Source organism: Bufo gargarizans, chromosome 8, assembly GCF_014858855.1.
Source record: "Bufo gargarizans isolate SCDJY-AF-19 chromosome 8, ASM1485885v1, whole genome shotgun sequence".
Taxonomy (NCBI): domain Eukaryota; kingdom Metazoa; phylum Chordata; class Amphibia; order Anura; family Bufonidae; genus Bufo; species Bufo gargarizans.
The window spans coordinates 77,698,408-77,717,103 of record NC_058087.1 but is presented as its reverse complement, the minus strand read 5'-3'; the positions used below and the strand labels follow the sequence as shown (position 1 = coordinate 77,717,103).

Here is an 18,696-nt window from a genome sequence, read left to right as displayed (position 1 = left end):
TACCGTAGTCATTTTACTTACTATAACATGCTCTGGTTTTGGTCTACTGGTGCATCATAGGACTACCCCAGTCCTACAACATCTGCTGTGTAGACAGAGGTCAGTCTCTCCATGCAAGTCTTTGAGAGCCTCAGTGTGAACCTCACAGAGACTTGCATGGAGACACTCACTTCTTGCTAACTTATGACGGAGTGTTGCGCATGCTAGTGAACATGATGCTACGCTTGACTGACGGCAACTACATAGCAAAACACCTTATATTGACAGAAACTGCAAGTTTCAGTAAAAGAGGTGAAGCTCCTTCATAATGGTAATGTGCTTCAAAAGAACCATCTCTCTGGATCATCTACAGAGATCTGCATTAATTAGTCCAACCTTAAACAGAGTGAGGGGTAGAGCAGGAGAAGGGAGAGCCCAGATCTGCACTCATGTTAACAGAGCGCTATGGTCAGGCTCTCCTCATCTACTGAATAAAATGCTAGGCTTACAGAAGTAAAGCGCTGTGACAACAGCCCACCAAAGACAGGCATGTTCTTTTTGACCGGATCCCCTCGACAACCAGCTGTGTCCACTGCATTATGGACAAAGCTGTCTAGTTACAGTGACGGGAGTCAGACCCCCACCAATCAAATACTGACAGCCTATCCTGAGAATAGGCCATTTATATTAAAATCCAGGACAACAGTCAAAAGTTTAGCAGTAGTTGTGCTGGGTATTGTGACTTCGTCCTATTCACTTGATCTAAAATTAATGTAATATACTAGGGACTGGCCGTCAATTTTAAAAACCTTATATTAAAATGGATGTTTTAATATATGCAAATGAGCCTCTAGGAGAAACTGGGGCGTCGTTGTTACCCCTAGAGGCTCAGCACTCTGTGCAACTGCCAGGTCCTCTGCATAATAAGTGACAGGGCAATGCTGTGAAAATGTCATAACGTCTGGCCCTTCCAATCGGAGTGCAGAGGGTGCAGCAGTTACAGAGAGAGCAGAGCCTCTAGGTGCAATGGCAACACCCTCATTGCTCCTAAAGGCTCATTTTCATATATTAAAACATAATTTTTCTCATTAATGTGGACACATATGAACTATGAACATGGGACCAACACAGATGGCAAACACACATGTAACAGGTCAGCCGGTTTCATAGGTACTTTAAGCTGTCCCTTGCAATGCACAATAATTATTATTCATTGGCAGGACAGATTGTGTGGGGGTGTGCTGCCCTTAAGATTAGTGAACTGTGCATTCTGTAATATACTTCTAGGAAGCTAAATACCCCATTAGAACTTCTTCTGCAATCTGCAGAAGACATAAGAAGAGGGAAGTGAATACAAGATTTCCCAATAATCACAATGAAAAGCTGTGAACTGCCAGGGTCAGCCACACTTCTGGTTTATCTGTCCGGTTATTTTTAAACCAGAACTAGTAGAAAATGAATTTTTAATTCACTCTTGTCACACAAAATTGCATAACTACAGCTTGTTATTTATAACATTCGGACAAGTGGCACGGAGCAGATCCAGTGGGCTGCATGTACAGTGTCGCAGATGTCCTTGCAGCGGCAGGTGACCCAGGCTTGCTCGAAGGTGACTTCATTTTTAAGTTTGAAAAGTGGTCTACCAATTAATATATGGGACTTGATTAGTAAATTTAGGGTAAGGCTGGTGTCACTTTATGTATTTTTTTAAACATGTTTTTTATTTGCATTTTTGTATGGTCTTTTCAGATAGTTCCCTGTTGTGTTTTGGCCTCTCGCATTAGATTATAAGTCACAGCATGCTCTGGGTGTGGTGTTTTTCAGACGTTTTCCCATACACTTTTCAATAGCGCAAAAAAAAAAAAAAAAAACATTTGGAAGAAAGCCACCATGTTTTTCTAATTCTGGAAACCCCTTTCAAGCCTATAGGGACAGGTTCAGTATCTCTCGTAGGCTAGTGCTCCTAGGAAGAGTGAGACAGGCCAATCCATTCAAGCACTGTGCTTAAATCAAGCTAAGAGGTGGCGGCTCTAAAGTGTTAGCTGGATACTAATACTATATGGCGAGTAAAAAAAAAAAAAAGAATTAAAGCATATCTGTCCTTTCAGATGGGTTTTCAGAACAAGCTGTCATGTCATGAGGAATATCACTATTTCTGACCATTAAAGGACTTTCATCTGACATTTATCAGCAATTTTTCCTACTGTAGGCCCTCTCTATAATTGCCAGCTCCATGAGAGTCTAATCATTGGGATATCTCCCATAGGGTCCATTCACACGTCCTGTTTTTTTTCATCCTGAAAAACGGTCCGTTTTTTGCGGATCCGTTGTTCCTGAAAATGTTTCCGTATGTCATCCGTTTTTTGCGGATCCGCAAAAAACGGAAACATGTATACATTTCAATAATCAAAAAAGTTGTTTGGATTTCTTTGAAAAAAAAATAAAAAATAAAAAATTTGTTATGCGTTTCCAGGAACGGAATCCGCAAAAAACGGATGACATACGGAATGACATCCGAATGTCATCCGTTTTTTGCGGATCCATTGACTTTGTATTGTACCAGGATCCGATTTTTCAGGACAAGAATAGGACATGTTTTATATTTAAACGGACATGCGGAACGGAACAACGGAAACGGACAGCACACATTGTGCTGTCCGATTTTTTCCAGGACCCATTGAAAATGAATGGGTCCAGATCTGGTCCTGAAAAAACGGAACAGATCAGGAAAGAAAAAACGGACGTGTGAATGGACCCATACACTGCACACAGAAGAGGAGACCCCATTCTCCTATATCTCTGTGGCACAAATTCAAGAGCAGAAGCAACATGAATTACATTACAAAGCCGTACTGAGCGGTGTAGCTGTGACCCCAGCACTGGGATGAGATAGAAAAATAACTAGATTCTGCACCAAGGTCTCTACTTTTTTCTCTGCCTATGTCAAGAGCTGCATGAACATGTTTATGTGACCGAAGCCCAGAAGAAAGATAGGAGCAAAAGGTGAAAAATGCATTATAAAATAACAGCTGCCTAGATAAATGATTATTTTAAAGGATGTTCATGCAAACTGGGATACCCCTTTAAGCTTCTCACAGTCATATTTCTCAAGTTTCTCCCATATGAATCTTCAAAACCATTCCTCCTTCTGCATATGCATAATAGTTAAGGAACCTGAATAAATCTGTCATAAGTAAGCCCCATTTTGCAGTAGCCAAAGTTCTTACATATAACTGATCCTGCATCAACTGCATTGCATTCAGAGCACTGGAAATAACCCCCTACAATGCAGCCCCCCTACAATGTGGTGGGTCAGTTAGTTTTACCTATGTCAGATGGAAGATGACACCTCCAAGAACTGAAATCAGGAAAGAACTGTGCGGACAATGAGCCAGTACTCGATGGGTAAGTGTATGTTTTTCAAAGTAACTACAATTAATGATTAATTTGCCATGTAAACTGTAAAATGGAGTCTCCTGGTAGAAGTATACTTTAATACTGCCAAAGATCCTTAGGGAGTGGGCGAGTACAAAGTAAACTAGTGAGCCAAAGCTCGTTCGGTAGTAACAGGACATGTACAAATATAAAGGAGCCGATCCTGGTAACAGCTGGCAACTACATTGCAGGGTTGAACTTTTTGTTTTTTAATTAAACAAATGAAACAATTTTTTCAGTTACTACTTTTATTTTATTTTTATGAATTGGCCATGAGTTCCTTACTGAAACAATAATTTTACTCATCCAGACTACTACAGTACTGTAATATGTTTAGTCTTTCAGTAAAGAGTGCTCCTGCGAATACCGCACCGTAGAAGGTGGAAGCGAGCAACCAATACCAGAAAACTGTTGAGGATAGACTTAAAATGAGTACCTTAAGTAAGGAGTAAACAGGTTGGCAAGACACATTACAGAAGAAAGCAATGTAAAAATAAGCATAAGTTGTTTCATCAGAGATCAGGTAACCAGGCAGAGGTGGTGGTCTGATTTTCTTTAATCAGATTATCCAGCTTCCATACACAAACTAGTTAAACGGGCACTACCATGCAGTTACCACTACGGTATGGATGGTGTTGTGGAACCTATAAGGACCCTTACACAAAGACACAATCACTCGATATGCTGCACCCGGTGGCACTATAGCATGGGAACTAAGTAGTAATATGAAGAAAAGGACTTGGGTAACACCACAAGTGTAGACAATAGCGTGATGGGCACGATTCTATATTTTACCTCTTGAGGAGGGCACGCTGCATATCAGAAACATGTAGGCAAACTTTTGTACTTGGTTGTATTATCCAGTTTGAATTTTACTTCTGTTTCATAGATAAATAAAACTGTGCTGATCTCTTATTCGGCATCATATAAAGGTATTAAGAGAACACAGATTGGTTGGTAGTAGGTTAGTGGATGTAGTAGGGTCTGATGACTCTTAAGACGAGCTGTCTCTATGAGCCAGAACAAAAAGCAGGAGGACCCAGCACATCTATGCATTACATAGACGGGTGTTTATTTCGATGGCCATCAAGTAATGTTGGTTGCTTAAGCCGGACACATGATGATCAGATGATCGCTGTACCGGTTTCTATTTCAAAAAGGCATTGAGTTCATGAGACAATCCCTTTAATAGCATATATCTGCAAACCCTACTAAATATTACAATGGAGTAGCTAAAATGCATTAGTGCCTAAGTTTCTAATACTGAAGGGACTTGGGGTCTCTGCAGGATATGCTACGCAGACCGTACAAAACATAGATCTTTATATTGCAATATAAAGCTATGCTATCCTGTCTATTTATTCACTTTTAACTCCTTGTAACACAGCACAAATTCAGCACAAGTATTCACCATTTTCTTTTTAAAAAAATGTCAGCATGCTAACTTTTCAAAAGATCCAAACTTTTTCTCTTACTTGAGATTAGCTACCCCAACATACTGCTAGGCTTTGGGAGACATCTGAACCTTGACTAAAGGAGATATAACAATCCGCAAGGCTGATGTCAGCCGGTTTTAGATTAGTACTGAAGGCACTTGAACGTAAATCGGCAATTTCCACATGCAGAGGCAGCTGTCTCTTCTTGCTTGGTTCAGCTTGCATGGTGGAACTCCTACACAGACTGATATAGTCACACATACGCAACTAGCTGCACAAGCATTTGGTCAGAGTTTATTTTTAGGGTAATATTTCACCAGCAAAGACATCAGTGACAGAAGACTTATAAAACACTGGTATTTAATAGGACTGGTCAATAAATCGTACTGACCTAGCACTTTTTTCACCCTCACATTTCTTGCAATTGCTGGCTGCTTCATGTCCCTTTTGTTAACCAGTCTGACAAGCATTCCACAGAAAAGAACAGGTGGTCTATCTGTGAGCCAGAAAGTTAGAGTAATATTAGAGAGTTCGGAGATCTAAAGAGGGGTGAACAAAGGTAGAGCAAGACTTAGAAGCCAGACAGATAATGTAGAATGTAGTGGATGGATACCCTAAAATGAAGGAAAACAAGAAAGGGAATTGTTAAAAAAAAAAAAAAAGTGTACAGATCTAGATATTAATGTGAGATTGATTCACTGACAAGAAGTGCAAGAAGGTGTCTGACGTCTTTAGGAAACACACAGTAAGTTACCGAGACCGTAAGAGCAACTTGGCCAGTAATGGTGGCATTGCTTCTAAATGTTTGTCTGAACCTGGGGCTCTATGTAGAACATCAGTGAATCAAGCCCGTAGAAACATTTAGTAGCAAAGTCTATAGGAACATCAGCCAAAGGCCCCATGCACACAGCCGTGTGCGGGCCGTGGAACCGCGGCCTGGATCCCTCCTGAGAGCAGGAGCGCACGGCGTCACTGGTTGCTATGACGCCGTGCGCTCCCTGCTGCCGGCACAGTACAGTAATACACTGGTATAGATCATAGGCTGCATGCACACGACCGTGGTGTATTTTGCAGTCCGCAAATCACAGATGGCGTCTGTGCGCATTCCGCAATTTGCAGAACGACACGGACAGCCTTTACACATAACTGCCTATTCTTGTCCGCAAAGCGCAGATAAGAATAGGAAATGGTTTTTTTTTGTTTTTTGTGGGGCCTTGGAACGGAGCAATGGATGCGGACAGCACACGGAGTGCTGTGCGCATCTTTTGCGGACCCATTGAAGTGAATGGGACGGCATCTGAGCTGCCAAAACAGCAGCTCGGATTCAGACCAAAACAAAGGCCGTGTGCATGAGGCCATAATGATATTAAAAGTGTAAGTAAGTGTGGACATACAGCGTGTGAACTTCGCTATTAACCATACGATAAGATTTTACAAAGAAAGGAAAGTTAAATAAATTATAAAGAACCCAACAGCATGATAAACCCGTGTAAGACTTACACCTTGACGTTCTGACTATAATAAAATGAGGGGGGAGAGTTCATACTAAATCATGTTCATTTTTGTATGCATCAGCCACTCCAATATAAAGGTATAGCCTTTGTTACAGAGGATCAAGAAACAAACATCGATTAATCTGTTTGTCTAATAGACCCATCATTTTTGCCTTACTGAAAAATTAAAATTGATGTGGCAGCAGAACAGCGAGAGAGGAGAGGGATGGGGGTGACGAAGGCAGAGTAACAGCGGTGCGGTCAGCATGCAGGGTCCTATGTAGGTCAAAGCATTTCTAAGGACTGTGGTCGGAAGGAAAAAATTCACATGGTACAGTGACAACACAGTGATCAAGGGGATTTAGTGAGGACCCAAGAAAGTCTGGTAGTCACTATAAACATTGGATGATCCACAGTCATTAATCTAATGCATGCGAGTGACTTCAATTAGGAACAAGGGTAGAGGTCAGTGAAAAGGGAAGGATCACATTCTGTGAAAAAGGAAGGACTGGGTTAACACAAGGAGATTTTCCAACTTGACAAACTATTTTCTTGTATGATATAATGCATTTCTGGCAGAGGTTTTCACTTCATTCTCTCTGTTGCATTTGGCTAAATAATGGCCTATATGGACAGGTTTTTGCCGCTAAAAAAGGGCGTAAAAGTGCTTTCAGTGGCTACTTTTGGGTAGTGTACATCGTGAGAGACTACTTGGCATGCCTCTACAATACACTTGAAGACTTTTTGCCCAGCTGACAGACTTTGAGAGGGCGTACATCACTGGACTGAAAGAAGCAGGATGGTCATTTTGACAAACTACCCGCCATCTAGGCTGTTCTGACTTGGCTGTTAGGAGGCATTGGGAGCAGTGGACAGGATCCGGACAGCCCAGAAAGACCAGCAGTAGAAAGGATTGTTTGATCTGCTCACAAGTTTCCTTGTCCACTATCTGGACACAGGTGGCACCTTCATTGCACACCACTTAAAGGGAACCTGTCACCAGGATTTTGTGTATAGAGCTGAGGACATGGGTTTCTAGATGGCTGCTAGCACATCCGCAATACCCAGTCCCCATAGCTCTGTGTGCTTTTATTGTGTAAAAAAAAAAAAAAAAAAACTATTTCATACATATGAAAATTAACCTGAGAGGAGTCCTGTCCCTGAGATGAGTCCAGCGTGAAGGTGCCCAGCACCACCCCGTCTCCTTGCTCCCCGACGTCATAAAGCTAGAGCACCATAATCTCGCGATGCACGAGCTAGCGCATGTGTCATCATAGTGTTCCTTCCCTGTGCATGCGCTAGCTCATGCACCGCGAGATTACGACGCTCTAGCTTTCCGACATCGGGCAAGGAGGAGATTCTGAGGATGCGGGGTGGTGCTGCTCCTTCATGCTGGACTCATCTCAGGTTAATTTGCATATGTATGAAATAGTAATTTTTTTTATCACAATAAAAGCACACAGAGCTATGGGGACTGGGTATTGCGGATGTGCTAGCGCTCATCTAGCAGCCCATGTCTTCAGCTCTATACACAAAATCCCGGTGACAGGTTCCCTTTAACAGGTGCTTAGCAGAAGCAAATTTGGAGTCACAGCGCTCATTACAGGTTCTGCCATTGACAGCCAGCCACTGTCGCCTCATTTGCAGTTAGGTTGTGAATGAGAAAACTAGACTGCTACAGACTGGAACCGCATCATCTTTAGCGACGAATACAGTTTCTGTTTGGGGTCTGACAACGATCCGTTTCGAGTATGGAGGCCTCATGGTGAACGCTTCAAATCTGCCTTTACTGTGGAGCAACAAACTGCCCCAAATGCTATGATCTGGGGAGCCATCTCATACAACAGTTTTTTCGGCCCTAGTAGTGATGTGAGGGACACTAACAGTTGGGTAGGATCTACAGGTCCATCTGCAACATCTGTGGGCGAATGTGTCACAGGAGACCATACAGAACCTGTATTCCTCCATGCCCAACCGTATCTCATCTTGCATCCAGGCTAGAGGTGGCCCAACAAGGTACTAGAGCCACTTACATGTATTATCATTATATTCACACACTATTTTTTTTGTCAATGAGTGTCCTAACCTGAACACTGTGCTCAATAATACCAAGAACACTCTGTATTATAGCTGAAGTGTACCTTCCAGTAAAGAAACGGCTGAAGACTATGTAAGAGCACATGGTAACTGCAGCAAGTGACTGCCTTACTTCAAGGGCTGTTCGGCAGAAAGACTTGCATTATCGTCTGGTGGGCATCTTTAGTTCTCTTGTGTAAAGTCGGAAAAAACGGACAGAAGTTTGCTTAATTACAATACTACGCCTGACCTCAAACACCACCACTCCAAAACTCTCACCTAGACGAGGTCGTCACATTAGCAGATGACTCTTATGTCTCTTCTAAGCTAGGACCTAGTGCAGTGATGGCTAACCTCCGGCACTCCAGCTGTGGTGAAACTACAACTCCCAGCATGCTCCATTCATTTCTATAGGGTTCTGAGAACAGCAAAGCAAGTGTACAGATTGGGAGTTGTAGTTTTACCACAGCTGGAGTGCCGGAGGTTAGCCATCACAGACCTAGTGAATTTCTTTGCAAGAATCACAAGAAAGGTCAACAATAGTCATCCTCCAAGTAACTGTCCCGTAATTTAGGGGGGTGTTGGTTCCTACTAAAGAGACCCAACAGGCGTATGGAGACTTATTTTTACGCAATGCTCCAGGGGAAAACAAGTAAGCAAAGTAGCTGTCAGCCAAGCCAAAAGGAAGAGCGAACGGTCTGTAGGTAGCCATTTTGTCCGTACAGAGCAGGGTCCTGGTTGGCTGGATAAGATACATTTTCAGGCAGGCAAATTTTGCTATATGAACTCACTAATAAATTATACCATCATAATTCACAGCCAAAGTAAGATCTACAGAAATAAAAACATATCATACAGGAATAGGTTTAATAGAGGATTCAAAGGTTGCTAAAGCCATATCTAGAAATGGTGACAGTGTAGGCCTGTCCCTTTCCTAGCCTATCCAAAGATGAAAGGCTTTAAATATTGCTTTCCAAATTTAGTTAGAGGGGGTAGGTGAATCGAATGTCAGCATATATCATATACTTCACACATATTCATATATACACATCCCGGTACACATGCAGAACAGGCAAGGTGAGAACATAGCATTCATCGGTGGGATAGCATGCCCTACTGAGAAATAATCAAGGGGTAACGGTGTACAGAGAGCATGCTGCCTCCGTGTTACACAATCAACTTTGGAGTAGACGAATACCCTTGTGATTGGCAAGACCAAAAACATACTGCCAAATCTGACGGAAAGGTCATGAGCATCCCCAATGACAAGTAAGTTTTACAGAAATATTTCACTTAGCATATCTATAATTCAAACCTTCATAATAAAAAGAAGCAAAGTATACCTATGCTGTAAATCAAAAACACATATCAAATTGTCAGATATAACACACAGGCATCTGCCAAAAAAGGGAGATGTCAAAGAAGAGAGATCATGATGCGAGCTGTCAGGCGGAATACCAGGATCGGGGACGAAATAATAAGACAGCAGTGCATGACACCTCGGCAAGATGTGATAATTCCAAGTCTCATCTTTCAGTTCAGTCAAGCATTGTTCACAATCTTTAGTGAAGAACAGCTACTGGAGACTTTCTGAACTAGTTAAAAGGGGTTTTTAGCTGAGGACCGACCCTCTGGACAGGACATCAGTATCTGATCAGTGGGTGTCCGGCACCCGTGACCCCAACCAATCAGCTGTTTAAGAAGGCAACAGCGCATGCAGTGCCGTCAGCTCATTGAACAGCGGCTGTGCCTGGCATTGCGGTCAACCCCATTCACTTCAATAGGACTGAGCTGTGTCTAGACCACGTGACTGATAAACATGATATCACATGGCAAGCTGTGAGAGGGCAGCAGCGATACTGCGAGTGCCAGTGCCTTCTCAATCAGGTGATCGGCAGGTGTCCCAGATGTCAGACCCCCACCGTTTAGATACTGATGACCTATCCAGAGAAAAATCTCAGAAAACCCCTTTAACTTAGACACTGGTCCAGTAGATGACAGTCATGGTTGCCTGTAAAGATCGACACCCATGTATGACTTCACTGCTAAAGCAATTTACAGCGGAAAGTGAACCTATCTGAGAGCAGGATATGATAGAGGGAAAGAAGCTGAGATGTGTGATATACAAGCAGAGGAAATCCTGACAGGACTCCTAGAATAAACAGTGTGAGTCCAGCTTATCCCGCCCACATGCAGTGACTGTGTATAGAGAAGGCAGCCAATCACAGTGCGGGGGTGGGGCATTCAGGACACTTTGTCTCTCCCAGGAGTCCTGTCAGAATTTACTCTGCTTTTCACTCAGAACTACTTCTCTAAACCTACAAATCACACAGCTCAGCTTCTCCCCCTCTATTACACCCTGCTCTGACACAGGGCAACAGAAATCACCTGACTGCTATGCTATAAAAGTAACGAGACAGGAAAAACACACACACCCAGAAAACCCAGCATGCCATCACATCATGCTGCCTGACCAAACATGTATAGCCCTGTTAGGGTACTTTCACACTTGCGTTTTTCTTTTCCGGCATATAGTTCCGTCACAGGGGCTCTATACCGGAAAAGAGCTGATCAGTTTTATCCCCATGCATTCTGATCAGTCTCACAAATGCTTTCAGTCAGCGGCAGATCAGCCCGCCGGATCACACTGCCACAAGTGTGAAAGTACCCTTAGGCTGGGTTCACATCTTCGTCCTTAGTTTCGTCAGTCTGTTCTGTCGGAGAAATTTACTGTATTTGGCATACATGCTGGCCCTCGGCTGCATGGAGCATATTTTGTCCAGCTGAAAGCTGGCACATACGCCTGTAAGTGGCCAAATAGCCGCTGGATCCTTTTATAGTGAATGGGGATCCGGCGGTGCGCAGTGGTAACGCCGGCGGTCTATTCCATCAGGGGAACAGACTGCCGGAGACAAAACCGCAGATGTGAACCCAGCCTAATCTGACATCCATTCACATTGGCATTAACCCATGTAATTTAATCATTTGTTTACACATCTACTAGACAGAATTTATTAGGACTTTTTATTACATGTTAAACATGCACAAGTCAGAGGTGGAACTGTAACAAACTCTCAACAAGTTTTACATTTTTTAGCCATTTTGCATGGAGGTCTTCAGAAGCCCTGATTCAGTGGGGATTGAGTAAAACCTGTGCTGCCAAATGTTGCACACTGGTCAGTAAGAAATTACAAAAAGCCCTACAAAACACAGCTTTTTATAGTTGTGATTTAGGATTTTTGTTCCCTTGGCATTTTTTTTAAATTGGTGCGCGCTATGGGTGTAGAATCCTTTCTAGATGTTTTTCCATAAACTTATTTTCTGTATAGAAAAAAAAAAAAAAAGTCAGAAGAAAAACAAAAAAAAGCTTGTAGAAGTGCATGATGTTCATTCTGTTGTTTACAAGCCAAAAATAGAAGTCCCCAAAATGGAGTGTGGCAGCAACCTTAGGCTTGAACCATGCACCCTGTTTTCATGAGAATGCCATGGTATTTGTAGCTAAAGCACTGCAGCCAGATGTTATTGTAAAGACAATAGTGAATATAAGAATTTTAATAAGAATACATTTTTGCTTTTTCCATTTCTGCTGCATTTTTGGGGACCGTTGCATTTTATTTATTTTTTTATAAAACACGCAGCAAACTTAAAAAGATTGCATTTTTTCTGGTATTTTCCTCCATAGGTTAGTTAGTTAAACTTCCTAAACACCGTGAAAAATAAAAATGGCGCCAAAACATTTGCCAAAAATGCCAAAAAAGAAAAAAACACAAACAAATGGTGTTTTTTTTTTTTCTTTTACATGTTTTTTAAAAACCCACCAGGTTCCTACAGAATGCCCATACTGATTCCCTCCATTACCTACTCAATAACTATGTATACCTGAATTACTAGAAACAAGGGTAGGAATCCTGTTGTTTTTGTTGATCTTTTACATGGGATGCCGCTTTCATGTGGCATCAGAGCAATCATAAAATATCTACCACATGGATAAGGGCTGAGCTACAAGACCATGGTTAGCCTGGAAAACACAGTTCATGTGTGAGCCGCATCTCCCGTGCCCCGAGCGAACTGCATCAATGTTTTATGAAACAGTCAGTTCATATCTGATTGTGGCTCTATTGTACTGTACTGACATCATGAGTACAGTACAGCAGATCCACAATGAGATATGAACTGACTGATTCATAAAACACTATAATGCTGTTAGTTTGGGTCAGGGAAGCTACGGTCGTTCTGGGAGATGGACACATGGACCGACCCCGACTGTGTGAATCAGCCCTACCACCACAGTGTCAATATGAATGAAGGAAACACTTCGGTACGTCGCTGGTCCCAAATGTGAAGTGGGCAACGTTCACACAGACAGACAGTCAATGAGTTTTCAAGGTAGGACCTCGCTGCTTTTTTAGCGATGTTGGATTCTTCACTCTAGCACAGAACAATCGGCATATTCGGACTCGCAGAACAAAATCGCCCCCCACACAAATACTCCTCTCTTCTAACACAATCCTGTGGGATATCGAGAGATCGCACCAATAGTGAAGTACTGATAGTTCCTATCAGGTAAAAAGGTTTTATTGTACTCACAAAGCCACTCTTGGTTAAACGCTCATCACAAATACAAAACACCGTCTCCTACTCCTGCCCGACCCGGGTTTCGCTTTCACGCTTTATCAGGGGCAACTGGTCACCCCTTTCAGGGCTGTCTTAAATTACCAAAAATATCCACCCATATTTCATGTTCAACCAATCACAAAGGTCTTGGTCCAAACACAAAAAAAGTTGTTAACGATACATAAAATACATGTAGGAAAACCAATAGAAATATATAATAAATAAAATAAAATATGGAAAACCAATAAAAATACATAGTGAATAAAACAATTCATCCCGAGTAATAAAACATGTCATTATAACAATCCGGTGGAATCAAAAGGCACTATTTTATTATTGCCTAATATTTCTAAATCCCATCACTATTCAACCTGGTAACACTTAATCCATAAATATATCTATATTCCACCGGATTGTTATAATGACATGTTGTATTACTCAGGATGAATTGTTTTATTCACTGTGTATTTTTATTGGTTTTCCATATGTTATTACTCGGGATGAATTTTACTTTTATTTATTATGCATTTCTATTGGTTTTCTCACGTGCATTTTATGTATCGTTACCCAAAAAATTTTGTGTTTGGACCAAGACCTTTGTGATTGGTTGAACACAAAATATGGGTGGATATTTTTGGTAATTTAAGACAGCCCCAAAAGGGGTTGACCAGTTGCCCCTGATGAAGCGCTGCGTTTTATATTTGTGATGAGCTTTTACCCAAGAGTGGCTTTGTGAGAACAATAAAACCATTTTACCCAATGGGAACTATCAGTACTTCACTATTGGTGCGATCTCTCGATATCCCACAGGATTGTGTTGGAAGAGAGGAGTATTTGTGTGGAGGGCGATTTAGTTCTGTGTCCGAATATGCAGACGGTTCTGTGCTAGAGTAAAGAATCCAATATCGCTAAAAAAAATCTGCGCGGTCCTACCTTGAAAACTCATCTAACACCACAGCGGAATGCTGCTTTAAAGGGAACCTGTCAGCAGGAAATGTACTGTTAAACCAGTAACTATGCCTTGTAGGGCTAGCTCAGCTAAATGTAATGAGAGCTTTCACTTAGTGACCATTGCTTCATTCTGGAGTAAAAACTACTTTTCCTGTAAAATAAAACAACTGATCACTAAGTGAAAGGAATCATTACATTTAGCTGAGCTAGCCCTACAAGGCATGGTGACTGGTTTAACAGTACATTTCCTGCTGACCTGTTCCCTTTTTAATATTAAAGTGCATGTATTTTGTGCTAAACAGTTTTCTGATTGGGTTTAATTAAAAATGTTGCTTTGTTTGGCTTCTGCGACTGATATGCACGTATCTACAATACACAGCAAGCTGCAGAATGCTGTTCTGTGCCACATCTGTCAGACTGGATGACTGATGACTTTGCCTCCAGACCATTTTCTCTCCTGAATGATCTAAGCTGAATCAGCACAGAAGATCATTCTGGAAAGCCGTGAGGTAGGCTGGAGACTGAACCAACCAACGTCTCACAGAACAGCCTTCTGCAGCTTGCTGCGTAATGTATATAGAAGCCATCTGCAGAAGCCAAACAAAGCACATTTTTTTATTAAACCCAATTAGAAATATATTGTTACTACAAAATCTACACAAAGTGACTATATCCTTTAACTGTAAACCCAATCGATTCTAGCTTAGTTGTCCTGTAAAAAGAATGATATTTGGGCAAACTATGATTGTTTACATCTAGGTGAAAAGATGGAGACACTATTGATTCTTTATTACCTAAGGCTATGATTAATATCAGTTCAGAAGCATGGATATTGTATATTCAACTACTGTCAATGTAACAAAGGCAACTGCCAAGCAATGCAAAGATATTCCTGGTGTATTCTTTACAACCTCTGACCCCCACGGACAGCTTGAAATGGTGGAAACATGCCAAACTATCCTTCAATTAAGAACACTAAACAATCCTCAAGTAGAGAACCTGGAGGAAGGAGCAGAACAGTAACTGACCATATGGCGACAGACCTTCTAGTAATGGACAATAAACCAGTAGACATCAGGTTGTGATTATTACTAAGGGCCAACTGTCTATGAAAATTACTTGTGCTGGCAAATACAGCCATGATCAGGAAAAGGGAGTATGTTCTTGATAAAGGTCCAACATTACTGAAGTCTCCCATGTTTAAAGGCCTTATTCACACAGTCAGTGTTTGGTCAGTGATTGTGAGCCAAAGCCAGGTGCTGGTCAGAAGCACAGACCAGGTGCAGATCTTTCCATTGTACCTTATCTCCGTGTAGCCTCCAAAATCACAGACTGGTGAATAAGGCCTAATCCACAGGGTAACAGGTAACAACATTTGCCATGAAATGCTATGTATCATAATCTGAATGTCATTTTATATGGCTAAACAAAAGTGAGGTAACCTTATAAATCATATAACTGTTCAATAAATCACATATGAATTTGAGGACTTGCCACGTAAATCAGTTCATCTGAATCAGCAGTTTTTTTTCCCCGATGACCCCATGTTTTTCCCACACTTCGATCCTGATATGGTAATGAATGAATAAATTGAAAACGCGCTGTATCCATCACTCAGTGTCAATGGAGTGTGAAACTGGGCAGCGCAGGCACTGTGCAGCCTTCCTCGGGGGTTTGCAGGCTGCAAATGAACAGCAGCTTACACAGAGGGGATTGAGAAGGTGAGCAACAGGCTGCCAGCCCACAGCAGGGACAGTGGAGGAGATCCGGAGGTGCCAAGGTCAGGCAGAAGTTCCAGCCCTGCATATGGCGGCAGCTTCTGGCAGGATCTGCATCTTCCTGTGGGCCAACTACTTCTCACTTGGCTTATCAACCCACTCTGTGCTGATCATTTGCAGCCTGCACACCAGAAACCTAAGGGAGTAATGGTAAAAAGACATGTGATAAGCCCCAAAAATGCTGAAAAACAGCAGAGAACAGTCCAGTCCCGCAGGAATATTCGCTCTGACACTGACTGAACAGTGTCGGAGTGGCTCAGGCTCCTGCCCTATTAATATTTGGTGATGGCGATCGACAAGTTGTCCATTCATTCAGTAATTACCATATCAACTGTGGAAAGTACCTGTACTGAGTGCGGGGGACCTAGAGAAAAGCAAGCAATAAGGGTGCTGCATTGTGTCAGATTTACGTTTATAGAGCCATTCCCCTTTAATACTCTCCTACTTATAGAGTATAGCCATGAAACCTCACTAGAGGAACCCATAGAAATGCAGTTCAAAAGCTCAGCTGCTTCTAATACACATAGGTGAAGCTATAGTAGGTCATAGTAGGCCGCTTAATATAGAGACCATTATATAAGGGGACAAAATGAGCTCCACAATTAAAAAGTTCCACAAAAATAAAGTGACATCTAAAATGTCAGCCTATAAACAGGCCAAAGAGATTCATGACCTATCCTCAGGATAGTTCATCAAGATCAGATTGACGGGGATATGACGCCCCCACCAATCAACTGCATGCTGGGCCCATGGTGAGCGCTATGCCCTCGTCAATGATTACCATCACCCACTCCCCCCTGTACCAGTGGTGCAGTGTAATTACAGCTTTATTTAATTAAAGTGAATGAGTCAAGAAACTGTAATTATAATGCACCACCGCTACATGGGCGAGAGCATGCAGGTAAAACCCTGAAAAGCACACAGCGCTGCGTCCCCTTCAAACCGCTGATCAGCCGGGGTGCCCAGAGTTGAAATCCCGCTGATCTGATATTGATGACCAAACCTGAGGACAGGTCATCAATGTAGCCTGGACATCCCCTTTAAGGAATGTTTATACCAATAACAACAATACTGATTTAGACCTCTCAGCGACACATTAGGAACACTTTCGTACCCGGATTTTGGCTATAAAAAGGCCCTCCATTAATCTGGTTCTGAAGGCTTGGCTGTGAGGTCATTGATGGAGGACGTCGATATGGAAGAGAGCCTCCTATGGCTGGCGGAGTGTGCCGAGACACTGGTCTGTTCATACTGTAAAACTGAGCAGGATGGCCTGGAGGATAGAACAAAAGAAGATACAATTAACCACATGTTCTAGATGAAAGAGAGAAAAACTACCAGATTATTTTCTCTCGTTTTGAGCTCTGGTACAGGTTCAGTACAAAAGAAGCAAGAAAACAAACACAGTGTTCTGGATAACCAATACGTTCTAGCAAATCTGAATATTCTGTGGGATTAATGAAAACGTGACAAAGTTTATCTTGCCAGAAATTACAAATCTGGAAACAGAATGAACTAAGCAGCTTTTTGCTTGGAGAGGTTTTGAGATTTGTATAAACTTGGTACAGAGCAGGAAGCAGTATAAAACAGAGGGGAAAAAACCTGCTGCTCCAGGACCATCGTCTGGCCCTGCTGATTGCACAGTGACTTATGTGACTGCTGCTGCCAATTACTGGCCTGAGTCACATCCCATTCATGCACGCTTCTGAATGGCTGCAGTGGTCACAAGAATGATTGAGAATGACATCACTGCAAGACCAGCGGGGCCACAGGACTGGAGAACAGTGCTGGATTGGCAGGATATCTAAAAGCTCTGTAATGGTTTCTTTCTTTCTCTATTTTTTTTTTTTTTTTTTTAACACCCCCCTGCACTGTGCCAAGTTTCTTAAAAATTTTGAAAAACCCCTTTAAAAATTGTGGAATACTTACAATTCTGTCTAACAAGTAGGCAGTGTAAAATTAGACTAAATTGTGTAAAAATGCAACAAATTTATCAAACGGATTCATGCCAGATGATAAATTTGGAACCTCCTTAGATGCTCTTGCCCAAGTCATTCCATCATAGAACAAGACAAAAATGTGTCTACAGCACATAACAAATGTGATCCACAGCTTGTACAGCAGTTTTCTGGCATAAATTAAGCCAAAATCCTGAAGCATTTAACTTGGCAAATCTTCCCCATAAACACTATTTATGATTATGAAATTTCCTTCCACACAAATAGTATGATGTGAATGGGACGATATCTGTCCCCTACATGACATGTCTTATATGTACAGTAATGCTTGTGCGAGATATAGTGCTACCAAATAACACGTGGGTGGGAATGTATTTAGACTGGTGTTTCTTACGCCAGTCTTAATAATAAACCCCATTGGCTTACGATGCACCAGGATTATTAAGGGGTAACCATTACGGCACATCTTCAGGAGCTCTGTGTGCCAGAAAATGAAATCTACCCCAGCAAGAGAGTCTGTAGATTTCAGGTGTAATGTCCACCAGTTATTGGTAAATGTGTCCGGCCTGCGGGTGAACCTCCCGCCCACTCTGAGGTTAGGGTGGTTAAAACATGTAAATTTGCAACTGTTGTACACCAGAAAACTGGAGTACAAGAATAACACATTCCCACAGTTCTTCTCATTTAGATGGTATAACAGGAAACAGACCACAACACTGTAGGGAGAAGAACGAGCTAAAAAATAAAAAAAATTAAAAAAAAACACAACTACATATAAAAAAAAAGTATTGAATTATATTTATACACTGCACTATAACCTGTATACCTGATTATTAGACTTGAAAAATTATTGACGGCATGCAAAGTATAAGCAAAGTGAAAAGACACCACGGTATACAGACACAGCACTCTGTCTACAGCACTGCATGAATGAGAATATGAATGAAGGAAGGAAGGAAGGCATGCTGTGTTCACC

At 41.9% G+C, this 18,696-nt stretch overlaps 1 protein-coding gene across 15 annotated transcripts in view; it reads right to left on the bottom strand.

Annotated features, from left to right (window-relative positions):
• The window catches only part of ABI2 (abl interactor 2), a 103,228-nt gene that overhangs the window by 24,506 nt on the left and 60,026 nt on the right, over positions 1-18,696 (bottom strand). For 8 of the 15 annotated variants that reach the window (XM_044305065.1, XM_044305073.1, XM_044305066.1 and 5 more), the window contains 2 exons: positions 16,877-17,035; positions 5,242-5,346 (listed from right to left, as the gene is read on the bottom strand). In XM_044305065.1, coding sequence (XP_044161000.1) covers positions 5,242-5,346; positions 16,877-17,035 — 264 coding nt within the window. The remainder of the gene's footprint in view (positions 1-5,241; positions 5,347-16,876; positions 17,036-18,696) is intronic. The other 7 variants (XM_044305070.1, XM_044305077.1, XM_044305071.1 and 4 more) reach the window with 1 other exon arrangement.